We start from the raw sequence: 14,001 nt of genomic DNA, 5'->3' as shown, positions 1-14,001 counted from the left end.
GAGGAGGCTGGACCACATGATTCTGAAGGGCCCTCCAGTCTTGAAGGACCAGGTTTGAGGGACTGAATCATCTCTACGCCCCGGAGCCAAGACTTTTGCCAGCAAATAATGGCTAATTGATGAGACCTCGCCATGATTCCATGGCACTTCATCAGAAACATCCATCATGCTGGAATTTAATTTTGTTACTGTGGCTGTGCCGACCTGGAAGGCAAACCACCAGTCCCTTTGGAAAATTAACTTATTTAAAAAATTAGTTGACTGACATCCTGAAAGGAGAAGTAAAGCCTCTGTGAATGCACTTTTCAGTGGTCACTAGATAACCAGGTCATCGTGTACATACTGCCACAATCAGAAGGTTAAACTGACTCCGTAACACGCTCCTTCCGGCCGGTTGGTTGGATCGAACCATGCTAGAGACCCAAAGACCAAGAAGACTTTGGACTCCTAAGAAACTTCTTCCTCCAGACACTGCAGCTACAGCATCACTACAAGATAAGTAGGGTTTTACCTTTTTATTAATATAAAAAGAAACCATTTCAATGCACTTTCCAGGAGATATGTTGCCTATAGAATCCAAAATTCAGACTCCAGGCATATAGTTCAATCAAGGCCACCAAGTGGACCAGTATCTGCTACTGAGATCTGGTTTCCACTGAAGATGACAGACAATACAGAGAACTCTTATTTGGAAAAGCAACAAAACAAATTATTCTTCATAGGATGGAAGTAATGTGGGGTTTTTTTTCCCAGCAAAAGGAACGTTGAAAAAATAAACAGATGAGTGATTTTGAGTTTGTAATGAAAGCCAAACCTGTTTCCTTAGCTTATTTCCCAATGTGTGGCTTTTATACCTTCATATACAGCACACGCCTATTGAAGAACCAAATCAAAGATTACTTTAAATCACTGGCTGATTTTCTTTTTCAAATGAAGCAAAATGCGCAGGTATATAAAAAAAAAAATAGTATTCCATAAACCGAGCGATCCATAATCAAAATCAGACTCTAGCTGTAGTGCTATTGCCAGCCCTGCTTAAATCATGCCATTTTATTTAAGCCCTCAGATAATTTTTCTCAGCTCAGTAAGTAGGTGGATGTTAGCAGCTAAGGTCATCAAAAAGATTTACTTTAAAATAAATTCAACAATTCAGAGCATCGCCCTCTCCACAGTGTAAAGTGTGCCTTGCTTTGAACATGCATATAAAATTTCATTAAAGTGCAACATAAAAGTTTTACATTAGAGGAACCTAGTGCTGGACCTTTGTTTAACAGTCATGATAATTTATGGCGTTGATCTGCTACAGTTAAGTAGAAAAACAGCCTTCTCGTGATGAAATACAAGTCATGAAGGCCAAAACTCAAGGAAAGCTAGAGGAATCCCAACCTCTGACCACTCAACTCCTTCAGATTTTGTCACACATTCTTCTTTAACGTTCTCCGTACGGACTGAGACACAGTACTAGTCTGCTAACTCCTGTGCCCTATGCCCTAAAAGTTGGGTTTTTCGGTTCTACATATATCTTGGAACTCACAGAAATTCTATTTTTTTCAATCACACCAACAAATAACAAGGGTTCTAAATTTTGCCTCTTTCTCGGAAGCTTGTTTAGTAACCGTTTTTCTTCCTCATTACATTCTGCAAAAGAGACCAGACTGGCTAGGAGACCTTCAAAAGGATTACAGACAATTAAAACACTATCAAAGAGGCAGAGGGCCAGTACAATCACCAGGATTTACTGAGCAACTATCTTTGAAAGATACAAGCATTTGCATAGGGCCCTCTGAGCTGATGGGCTCTAACATCAATCAACAGATGTTTATTGAGCACCTGTAATGGGAAAGGCACTGTGCTAGATGATGCAAGAGGGTGATACACCATTCCCTAGGAAGCAGGGTGGATATTTAAACATAAACGACTTAATGCAACAGCAGTAAGGCAGTGAAAAGAGCAATAAACACAAATCCTAGGACTATCCACTTACTGTGTCGACTTAGGCAAGTCATTTAACCTCTCTGAACTTCAGTTTTCTCATCTATAAAAGGCAGTCAGTAATATCGGTCCTGACAAACCCACAAGGTTATTGTGAGGATCGAATCAAAGAACAGATGTGGTAAGTTACAAAGCTTTGGAAAGAAATGTTATCCACCTTGGGCTCCCAGCATTCAAATTTAAATGGACAGTTCCCAAAGACTTATGTATGTATATAAAAGAGGCAAAGCTGTGTGTGTGTGTGTGTGTGTAATTTGCCATTCACATGTTTTCATTAAAGGGGTATCCACCAAAGAAGTGCTAAGACATTATTATCAGTACATAAACTGTTCCTTTTTTATTTAAAAGAAAAAGCAGAGTTCCATGGCTAGTCAATTACACGCTAATTCCACAGATTCTTTTTTACACAAGTATGATCTACAAAATCCAATCCATTTGTTTCAGTGACAGCTAAATGCTCACCATACAATAACAATAAATAATAGGCAATGAGGTTTTGAGGAAAGACACCTGACCTGGAAATTGGGAGATGTGCATTTCTGACCTAGCTCTACTACTAACCAGGTTGTGTGAACTTAAGTGAGTCAAACAACCTCTCTAGGGCTGTTTGCTCATCTGTAAAATGGGAATAACACCTGCACACCCTCATTTACAAGCACCAAATGAGGTGCCATACGGGAAAGTATTCCACATGTTGAAAAGGCTCCAACAGAATGTCAGTTGTCAATGGTGTGGGCTCTAAGGTCAACTCCAATGCTAGTGATTCCATTACTTCATCTGTAAAATAGAGAGCCTAACAGGTCCTGTCTCATAAAGTACGTCTGAAGGATAAAGTGAGCTTGACTATTTAAAGCACTCGGTGATGCCTGGGGCACAGAGTAAATACTCAAATAATAGTAGCAATGGTGGTGATGCATTCTAGAATACACAGGTGAAACATACACACACACACACACACACACACACTGTTCAAAAGGTTTTCTCAAATTGTGGTCTCAAGTTCTTTAATCAGCAACACGTTCCTGCCCATTATCAGTAAACAAGTTCTTAAAATCTCTCTTTCTTTATCCCACAACAATCAGAAAAAGAAAGACAAAATTAAAAGTGAAAAATATTGTCACTGGACCAATTGTTTTGTCTACATGACAGGCTAATCAAGTATGTGGCAGTTTCACTTTCTGAGGTATGAGCTACAAGCTCACCGGGCTACAGCTTCTAGATGGTTCCAGAGATGGCCATTTCATTGGACCTTTATGATCCTGAAATTATGTTAAATGTGTACAAATTCTGCATGCAAGAAATAGTCTTAGCTAAGAATAATGGGCATGAAATAAAGGTTCAGCACATTAAAGCATTTCTATTCGACAATAATTAGCATGTTTAAATACAATATAATTTTTATCCATCTACAAAATGCTTAAATGTTTGGAATCTCGTTTATGTCTATAATGACAGATTCATTTTTGAGGCAGTCATTTTCAATCTTGATTTGTATATTTTAAAGTTGTTAAATGCTTGACTGAATCATTAGCAAAACAATTCATGTATCATTAAACTGATTTCTAACATGAGATCATTTTCTTTCTTGTCCAATAGATGTGCCTTTTTAAGATTTACAGAGATAGCTTTTATTCTTGGGGGGGGGTTGCAAGGGGGCGGGTGGGGGAATTGTAGAGATCTTATCACACTAGCTAATTTCACCGCCTCCGGTCTAGCCTCCCCAGACACTCCCTTAAGAGACTCAACCCCACAAGGTTCGCTGAATGAATGGAGGGCAGGGGGAAAGAGAAATGGATGCAGGTAGAGAATGAGAAATCCTGGCAACCTGTAGGCCTTAGTCAAAACAGGAACCTGCCCTGCTGCCTCCGCGTTCCTGCTACCCTACCTACCCCAAGGCTGGCACACGTGATCTCTCTCCCCCCACCCCCAACACCGTCCCATCCATAACCAGGTCTGGGCCACTCTTGCGCAGGACTGCAGCTTACAAAGGCCTCGCCAGAGGCCAGGCTGCTGCAGTGCATGGGCCATGCCCGGCTGCGTCTGAAACAGTTCACTTTTGTCTGGAGAAGCAGGGTCTCCCCCTCCCCCGCACGCTCAAGACAAACTGGGGAAAGCAGGGGCTGCTGGGGCAGGCCCCCGGGGGCTGCCTTCCCCCTGCCGCCCCCCCACAAGGAGAAGAAGCCTGGCCTGCACATGGCCCCTTCCCAGCCTTGACAGCCCCAAGCAGACCTTTGAACTTTCTATTTATATAACAGTTTAGTGAGTTTAAGTCTCTTCCTGTAGAACTGCCCGTGTGCAAGCTCGCCTCTAATGAGGCTACTTGTGAGACATAACTTAGAAACTACAAACGATCGCTGCCGGGCTTGGGGCTTCGCAGTGAGGAGTCAGCGACCGTCACCACTGCTTCGCCACCATCTTCACTAGACTTTTGCGCAGTTTGATTTTGCTGTCATGGTGGTTTGCTTTTCATTTTTGATGTTTAAGGATGTGTCCCTTTCTGTAGCTGCCTGTCCTTCTTTCTTGCTATTTTTTTTTTTAATAATGAAAGGAAGACAAGCATCCCCACAAAGGACCTTGGCCTGTCACAAAGTGATACCTAATCAATAAGGGGGGGGGAGGTATTTGCTCATAGGACTGACACTTGGTAGGCCCTCTGATTTTGCTTTTATACCCTCTTAAATGGGGATCAATGACATCCCCATTGGTGGTAAACAAGCCTAAATCTCGCCGCAGGATTTCCAGATACCTCAAGAATTCATTTACTGGCTTACCACAGGCAAATCTATAGAATGATTTAAACAATCACATATCATTTTTGTTCTTTATCTTTCTTTCATTTTCTTTCAAGAGCAATGGTGTCTTTGGTGCACACAGACATCTGCACCTTCCTCTTCTTTCACAGAATGGTTCATATTAAATTTATACTCAGGAGAACATTGCTCCTTCATCCAAGAATCTTAAAGAACTTGTGCTTTGGCCCTTTCATCGAGTCCAGAGCATGACCCATTAGGATACTTGTGCAGTGCGTGAAATCCAGGGGTATGTTCCTTTAGGCATTGAGCGCTCCCAGACCCAGCACGGAAGCACGTTGCAGCGTCATTCATGCCCCATCCTTCCCATTTGCATTCATCCTGACAAATGTGTGTTTATAAATGGGCATGGACTTTTTGTTTACTGTAGTCGAGTGTTTGCAAATAACACATATGCCCGTGTATGTAAAGTCTTCCTTCATTAAGTCTAGGTAAACGAGTTGGTTTTTTAGCTGGCCTGATCCATTTGTTGTCAGACATCTAGGGTTGCGGTACACAAAGCTCAGAGTTTTCTGTTCCATAAGTGAATGTTGAGAAAAGATCCAATGTAAGTGAGACCCTTAACTTGGCTGGCGCCTTTTTCCTCCTTGGACCTCCTGGCTGGGCGGGGAATGGATGCCAGCACTCTAAGCAGCTACTTACTCCCCAGGAAGGGAAGTGAACATGTAATGAACATGTAATTGACATGCTCTAGATGGCCACAGAGTTTGGAAAGGTAGATTTCCATTCAAGGCACAATCAAGCTTTTTAGTTCATCCACTATTGTCACATTTATGTTCCCTGTTTTTTCTGGAGGGGGCGGTCAAAACAGATGCACAGACCTCATTACAAATGTTTACACACAGATTCATAAGAAAGTTTGCCCCTCACAATCGCACAGTAAGAAGGAGAAATTTTCCTGGAACATGTGCACAGAAGGAAAAGGCCAGCTTATTTATGCAGATGTATTACATTAATTCATCCATATTTCACATCATATCCGCAGAGTGTCCAAGTCTGCATGTTTCTTAACTGATGTGGCGTAGTTACAGAACTGGAGGAAAAAAGGTTTTGGATTTTCCTTAAGAAAAGAAAAAATAGTCCCCAAATGGGGGGCGGGGAGAACCTGTCTTTCTGAAAAAAGAAATCAAAAGAACCAATCCCCTTTAAATATACAACTGCATGTTTCTAAGATTAAACTAAAGTTAATATAATAAACACATTTTTTAAAACCCAGTACCTCAGATACGTTTAACATTTGAACCATACCCACAAAATCAATTATAACGTCTGTTAAATTAATGATGTTACCCACACCATATATTAGGCAAATTGTATGCAAATAGTAATGCTGTGGTTATCAGTTGTCTGCAAAATAAATTACTGAAGCAGAGTAAAGGCTGTGTGCAGGAGCATAATATCTAATTGAGGAGTAATTTTATTGTGATCTTTACTTTTAAATAACATCATGGTTATTAAAAATTGTAACATAATGTTTCTCTGCAGGGCTGACAAAACCCTGCATGGTATCAAAAATGCCTTGCAGATTAATACTGATACAGTGTAATTTGTGGCCGTAAAATAAAATGTATTTAAGTTCTGATTATCTTGGATTTGCAACTAGAAGAGTCACGATTGGCATAATGAAGCTATTGGCTAAGAGTATGACCCTTTTCTAAAGAAGGAAATTGCCTAAAATATCCCATCAGCAAGGGAAATCCTTGTAAAAATACACAGTATTCATAGCCAACGGCTGCTAGCAGTTTAACATTGCAGAAGATTTCGCACAATCGGTAGGTATTGTAGATTATCCTAACTACATTTAAAAAGGCAATAACCAAGGATGCAATTCTAAATCGCTGCAGCCGCATCCTCCCCCGGTCTCATTCCACGGGCTGGGGGTGGGGGGGAGGGCAATTGATATGTTAAAATGTTGTGACGGATTAACAATAATAACGCCTGTGGCAGAAGATGGAGTTTTTAAAAAAAGTTAATAGATATGTATATCACTATTTATGCACACGCGCGCGCACAGCGTGCAGTGAGTAACAACTTTCAGGCTCCCCGGTCACCTTTGCACCATCTTTCAAAACGCTCTCAGCGACAAGTTTAGGTATTTTGGGAAAAGCTGACTAAACCTTTGAATCCGAGCTGGGTGCCCATTACACAAACCTGCGGCTGCCTCCCAGCGGGGGCGGACAGGGGTCCAGCCGGTAATTAAATGTGCATAGACGTTGGAGCAGCCGACTTCGGGGGGCCAACTTCAAAAACCCTCAGTCTTGAAAGCCAACGCCGAAGTCGGCCCGGACCCGAGGCCCCCGCTTGGTGGCCCCCGAAGCCACCAGGCGCCCGAGAGCGGGGAACTTGGGCTGAGCGAGTGGAAGGGAAGGTGTGCGCGCGGCGCGGGTTAAGGAGGTGGCGGCGGCGGGGAAGGTGGCCGCAGAGGAAGCGGAGGCCGGCGGCACCTTGCCGCCGCCTGACCCCGCGGCCGGCGGCCGGCGCTGGACACCTGGAAAGTTGAAGCATTTGGGGCGGGCAGGATCCGGTGCGCGGGGAGACCGGCCGGGCCGGCGGTGCGCACAGAAAATCCCCGCGGAGGTCGTGCGGCTCAGCCCGCAGGCGGCACGGGCTCCGATACGGGCCAAAGGCAACTCTTTGGACTTGGAGCGCCAAGCGACGCGTTCGGAACCCTCATCCCACCCTCTGCCCGCACCTCTCCCCCCACCCCCCCACCCACCGGGGCACCCGACCGCGGAGTCGCGGCGGCGGGGCCAGAGGTGGCTGAGATCAAGTGGGAGGGCGTCTGGGGCGCCCCCACCACAGCCCCGGCTTCCCCTAACAAAGGCGAAAAGCCCAGCCCCAGCCGGGGGACCTGCGTAGCAAGGAGAAGGCAAAATTCAACACCTACCACTGCTGCTCCAAGTCCCAGTCCCTGAAAAAGTCGAATAGATCCATAGCGGCCGGGCGGCGGCGGCGGCGGCGGCGGCGGGCGGGCGTCCGTCCCTGCTCCCCGCGGGTCGGCGCGGCTCTCGGCGCGGCTGGCTCACTGCTCTCGGCGGCCCGGCTTTCCGGCCCTCCCGCCCGGCTAAAAGTGCCCAGGCCGCATCGGAGGCGGCGGCGGGCGCCGGGGCTGCCGGGTCCTGCGCTCCGGAGCGGCGGCGGCGGTGGCACGGGGCGGGCAAGTGCCCGGCCGCCCGCTCGGGTCCGCTCGCTCCGCGGCTGCCCGCGCGCCCAGCGCCCCGACGCTGCGGCGGCAGGCGCTGGGGGCTCGGGCCGGCGGGGCCGCCCGCCTGGCGGGCTGCGGGCCGGCGGCGGCGGCGGCGGCGGCGGCCGGGGGGGGCGGCCGGGGCGGCAGCGGCGGCGGCAGCGGCGCGGCGCGGCAGCCGAGGCGGCAGCGGCGGCGGCGGCTGCACAGGCGGCGGCGGCGGCGGCGGCGGCGGCGGCCGCGGCAGCATCACACACTTACACACTCACAGGGGGCGGAGCCTGGGCAGCCCGAAGCCGCGACATGGAGCCTGCACGTTATCGGCCCCGGATCTGGCAGGGGCTCGCTGCGCCCGCCTGCGCCGCTCGGGACCCCCCTCTGTCAAAATCAGCTGGTGGGAGCGGCCGCTGAGCCGGGGACAGGGACCCGAGCCCGAGGGGCAGCTGCAGGGATGCGGGCGGGGGGCTCGGACCCAGGCTCCGAGAAGGGGACCCCCCCTCGGAACCCCCGCCCACTCCCACCAGGGGAGTTACTCCTTGGAACCAGGAAAGAGCGCACTAACTGCTGCGGGGATCGGGGTCGACCCCGCACTGCCCAGGGACTCTCCTCCGGCTCCCGAGCACTGGAGCAAACTTTGGCGGGCCCGAGCATCCCTCGAGCCCGCAGTGCAGAGCACGCGGGGCCGGGAAGGAGAAGGCGGTCACCTTCACCGTCCCCGCGGCACCGCGTGCCCGCACCCAGGCCCGCCAGGCATGCCGCAGTGCCGTGCCCCACGGCTGCGGGGCGCGGCGCGCACCTAGTAGGTCCGCGACCTCCGGGCCCCGGATTCCGTGGGCTGCGAGACGAGGCAGTGGCGGCTGTCCCTGTGTGAACTATGGGTTCGGGATTAGGACGCTGGGAAAGTCGGCTGCACTATCACCTTCCCCGCACAGCCGCCACGTGCCTGGGGCCAACGACTTCTGCTCTTTCCTCCTCCGGAAAATGGGAAAGCCGCGGGGTACGTGCCCACTGGCCCACCCACCGGCTGCCTGTCTCCCTTCTGGCGGGAGAATCTGCTCTCTCCACGTGCAGCTTCATCCTTCCCTTCAGCCTCCAGTGCTGCTCCAGGACAGGGTGCATCCCTTTAGCCAATGCCCTCAGGGAAGGCTTCCTGGCCTGCGAAGAGAGAAGGGGTGTCAGAAGGGGCGGGACCCGGTTTTGGCATTTCAGGAGCAGTTGCACTCTGGAGTCCCAGACATCTCGCTCGCCTTCTTCAGGTTATTATACAGAGGGGATCGTATTGGCACATTATTGAAATCCTAAGGCTAGGACTCTTAGGAAGAGCAGTAGACTGAGCTTTGACAGAGCAGGTTGCCTGTTCTGATCCTATCTGTGTGACTCTGAGCAAAGTCTCTTCCCCGAGGCTCATTTTCTTCATCCCTAAAAAGAGAGACTTGATCCAGCTGCCATCTGGCTCTTGCCACTCTGGCCATTCTCCTTCCTGTTCTCTAATACTATCTCATATTCTCAAAATCGTCCAAATAGCTCTGCTTTCCTTTTTTTTTTTTTTTTCTTTTTTTTTCTTTCCAGGAGAAACGGAGGCACTGAGACTGGGTACTTTGCTCAAGGTGTCACATTTCTCCTCGAGGGGAAACTAGACAGGAACCTAGAATCAGGGAAGCCCATTTGCGACTAAATGAAGTAGAAGGTGCTACAGCTTCAAGAAGTGGCTGCCTTCCGATTCTGAACTTGAAGGGTCCCAGAGTTTCACCTCTTCTGCAATCTTTGTATGAGAAAAGAGCACATCCCTACCATACTGAAACAAGGGGCTAAGATATGGCTCCTCTAGCACCCAGTGAGGCTTTGCTCTAATGTTTATTTATTTTACATAAAACCAAGTTCTTAACAAATACTGGTTCACTGCAAATCAACCAACAGAGCAGCCAAGGGAAGACTGCATTTCCAATTGCCTTATCAGTTTGGCTTCTTGTAAACTCCTATGGTCAAAGCCTCCACCGCAGAAGAGCTATTGGCAAAAGTGGTGCAGGGGATTTTCAAATGATCTCTGTGGCTTGTTGATTGGTGGGCGTTCCAGTCTTCAGCCCTCGCCCATGAGCCCTTGAGGTGGCAGGGACCGCCCTGCTCCGATTTGTGGCCCCCAACCTTTGTGCCCTCAGTAAATGATTCTCAAATTGGATTTGATTGCTAATAATGATTGCTGCCAGGGCTAGTGCTTGATCTGCTAGAAAATCCTTAGAGGAAAACCAGAATGTCCACAATTAACATTTAAATGTGGTGATTATGGTCACTTTGTATTCACTTTTCTCACCACATTATATTGACTGTGTGGAAAGACAAAAAAATAATAATAATAATACTGTGCTGGGTAAATAAATTTCCAACAGAAATGAAGCTGCTCCTTTAAGAATCCCAGACCCCCATCACCCCACTGGTGCACTTTCTTCCCAATCAGCGGGAGGACCAAGCAGAAGCAGAAGGAGCCAGCGAGAGGCAGCCCTCGGAACAGAAGCGCCTGCGGGAAGGAGAGAAGAGACAAGTGGCGCCTGCTGCTTTCTCTTCCCAAGAGCAAAACCAGGAGGGAAGGCTGGGCTGGGCAGAAGGGACTGGCACTCCCAGCCACCCTCCTGGAACAGGGGGACGCTGAGAGAGGCAGCATCAAAGGGGCCGGCCAGCCTGCCCAGGCCCAGCACTCAGCGCTCAGTGTCAGCCTCAGCTCCCAGGCAGGGGAGCAGCCTCTCCTGCCTTCTCTCTTCCTCCTCCTCCTGACCATCTCGGGCTCTGATGGGGCTCCAGAGCCTTAGACCCGAGCTCTTTGGTGGACCTTCAGATGTGCCTCCGAGCCAAGCTTCCTCCAGCACGCAAGCGGGAGGAAATGGAAAGCAGGTTGCAGGGAGGGCAGTAGCAATAGAAAGTACAAAATCAGAGCCAACTGGGGCTGTCCTACCGGCAGCTCAGCAGTCCAGTCCTTTGGGTCGGGTTGCTGTCCTCCCATTCCACTCCCTGGGGTACCTCAGCTAAGGTGGAAGATTCCTCTGCGCCAGGCTGTTGTCCTGGCTTTGCCTGGCAAAACCCCTCTCTGATCTGGCTACAAAGCTCGGAGTTGGGAGTTCGGCTCAACTTCCAGAAGTCGCAGCCTCTCTCCCCTCGGGCTCTCCCCTCTCTCTGTTGGCTTCTCCCACTCTCTGACTGGGCCACTCCACACCTCACCAGTCCCCCATATTCAGAAACCCTGACCCCCAAGAACCTCCTGGGAGGACCGCTGGCCCAAGAGAACAGAATCAAAACTAAGACTTCATGACTCAAGGAGACTCGATGGGTCTTTATCTCTTGAGGTAAAACCAGAAATCATTTTTTAAGAGGCTTGATTGTATAGAAATGCTGATTCTCCAACTTTCTAAAGTGAGATTTTTGACTTGAATTACTTCTAAACGAGTTTAATTTGGAGTCTCCAGGTACTAATCTTCATTTCAAAGAACTTGAAATCTTCCATTCTTATAGCTGCAGTAAAGGCACGATCTCGCAGGCTCTGGTAGATAGTGTCTACAATTAAGATTAATTTAAGAAAGTTTCACTGTGAATGTCAGTTCCGAGAAATGAACAAATCGACAGCGTGTGATACATGTGTCATCCTGTCACACCTCAGATTTCCACTTAAAACATTAAGCACTTCTTTCTGACCTGGTGTGCAACCAGGCTGAGTTACTCTCTAGGAGGAAATTCTGGTCCAGGTAACAGCTCATCTGAGGAGGCGTGCTTGAAAGAATTCCAAATTCCATGGGCTCCATTTTGGGAGGCATCACCTTCCACTCCTGTGGCTGGTGCATTTCAACCCTTTCTAACTTCAGAATATCTGTACCTGTTTGGCAGTGCCCCCCAAAACTGTAAGGCTCATGACAGGAGGACCTAGGTCAGTGTCATCAAAGCCTAGCACGGGACCTGACTCGTAGCAATTCCCTTCAGGGTCAAGCCCACCAGTCTCTGGGAAGGTGGCGATCCCAGAAGGTGATCTGAGATTAGATCAGGACAATTCTCTGAACTGCTGGTTCTACCACTTTGTCCTGTGGATCTCATTCATGTATCGCAATTGCAAGTCCTTACTCCTGGGCTTTCTGATGATCGTAGACAATGACCCCATTTCAGAGATCTTCCAAAGTCCCAGGCTCTGGGTTCTTACTGGGTCCTAAGTATCAAATACCACATAACTTTATGTCAATCCCTGTTTAATTAGGTGTATATTGCAGGTGATGCTATTATGACTTTATATGGGACATTCCTGTGACTCCTTGTACATATTTAGCCTAAAAATAAAGAGATGATGTCGACTCAGCCTCTATTATGTACCAGGAGCTGTGCTGAGCATTTTATGTACATTATTTCGTTTACTCCGCACCATGATTCTCTGAAGTAGGCACTGCTATCATCTACTACATATCTTGCAAGAGGAAACCTTGCAAGGCTCTCAGAGGCTGAGGACTTGCCCAGAGTCACAGAGCTCGTAAGTGCCATAGCCAGGCTTTGTCCCCAAGTTTCTTTGCTGCCAAAGCTCGGGTCCTCATCTGCGCTGCCCCGACAGCCTCCATTCTGCATTCACAAAGGGTTTCCTCTCACTGTGGCTGCAGGGAAGGAGGCAAGGAAGGAACCCTTATCTCGGTTTGACAGTTGACGGAACAGGTTAAGTGACTTTGCCAAGATCGTACAGTGGGAGAGCTGAGCAACTAAAGCTAAGACCCGGTCATCTAGGCTCCAAATCCAGCATGCACTCTACCCACCACATTACTGTTTATAGTCCCAGGGCCACTCCCAGGAACTCTAACACCCCGGGACTTTGGGACTGCAATGGCATCAGTTAACTGTGGGATTTAAAAAAAAAGATTCTCATGGTGCAATTTCCCTGATCTCAACTGTGGCTGAATTGGGGGAAGGCAGTTGGCTGAGCCATGCCCTCATATTAAAGACAGTCAGTCAGGCAACAGGAAGCAAGAAGATGGTGGAGCAATTCTTGCTTCATCATTTAAGGAGACTCAGATGGGTCTTTTTCCTGGAGATTAGAAATCTAGGTTGAAGATAGTGTTTAGGCTGATGGGGGGTGGGGAGTACATGGTGGCTGGCTCTGAGATGTCCCTGGGGAATCCCTTCTGCATCTGAAGGCTCCATCCCCTTGTTTATAAATTAAGGGGGTTGGAAACATTCCAGCTCTGACATTCTAGGGCTCCCTGATTTGAAGTCCCTTCATACAACACCCCCCCCCTCCATCCATGGCCAAGTGCAGATTGGTAATTTATAATGATGAGAGAGGCAAAGTGAAGAGTCACCTCGATTACCCAGATCAATCATCTCCATTCCTGGTCCAGTGATTGGGAAATCTGCTTCCTGGAGCTCCGAGCCCTGTCCCAGGGCTGCTCTCATAAACCCATTCAGCAGCATGGCTGCCAAGAGTCTTTTCCTGGAGCCCACTCTGTAAGGTTGAAGGGCTGAATTCCAGAGGGAAGTTAAGCATTTTCCCAGTGGCCAGGGAGAGGGAACCTAATGTCTCTGAAAGTGCTTTGTAAAGGGTAAAAACCCCGTATAAACCCATGCTCTCTTCCTCCCTAGGGCTGCTGGCTTCTCCATCCGGTGAGAATCAGCAATGCTGAGTGCCCTGGCTTTGTTTGGAGGGATTTCATTTGTGTTTTTGTTTTTGTTTCTGTTTTTGTTTGGCAAAGGGACACACCTGCTGTGGGGGCCAGGGTCTGGCTAATAAGCTGTAAGTTTTGATGCTGTCAAAATAATATTAAGATGTAGAAACTTCTTTTTACTGAGTAATCATTTTTTTGGAAAGGGATCAGGTTATTGATTTTCATACTGAAACATTTAAGAGTTTTAAATCGGCGTGTTTGTTTAAGGCGTCCTGGTTCTTGGCATCATGTGAAACCTTCATCTTTCTACTAAGTTGTTAACAATCAAATCCTTAGCAATGGCATTAGAGGAAATGAAATGACTGCCTACAGTAAACTTTTAGCTGCTCTGCCTTTCTAT

The 14,001-nt window shown here is 48.3% G+C and overlaps 1 protein-coding gene across 3 annotated transcripts in view; it reads right to left on the bottom strand.

Moving 5' to 3' along the window:
* AFF2 (ALF transcription elongation factor 2) overlaps positions 1-8,003 on the bottom strand; it is a 453,393-nt gene extending 445,390 nt beyond the window's left edge. For all 3 annotated transcript variants that reach the window (XM_064574649.1, XM_064574647.1, XM_064574648.1), the window contains exon 1: positions 7,690-8,003. Coding sequence is in view for 2 of the 3 variants with exons in the window: in XM_064574647.1 (XP_064430717.1) it covers positions 7,690-7,736 (47 nt within the window). In the remaining variant the exon portion in view is untranslated. The remainder of the gene's footprint in view (positions 1-7,689) is intronic.
* Between the last annotated feature and the right edge of the window lie 5,998 nt (positions 8,004-14,001).

This window comes from Mirounga angustirostris, unplaced genomic scaffold (assembly GCF_029215605.1).
Source record: "Mirounga angustirostris isolate CCGP_5_RB_7025 unplaced genomic scaffold, mMirAng1.0.hap1 SCAF_11, whole genome shotgun sequence".
Lineage (NCBI taxonomy): Eukaryota > Metazoa > Chordata > Mammalia > Carnivora > Phocidae > Mirounga > Mirounga angustirostris.
This window is presented reverse-complemented; position numbering and strand designations above follow the sequence as displayed.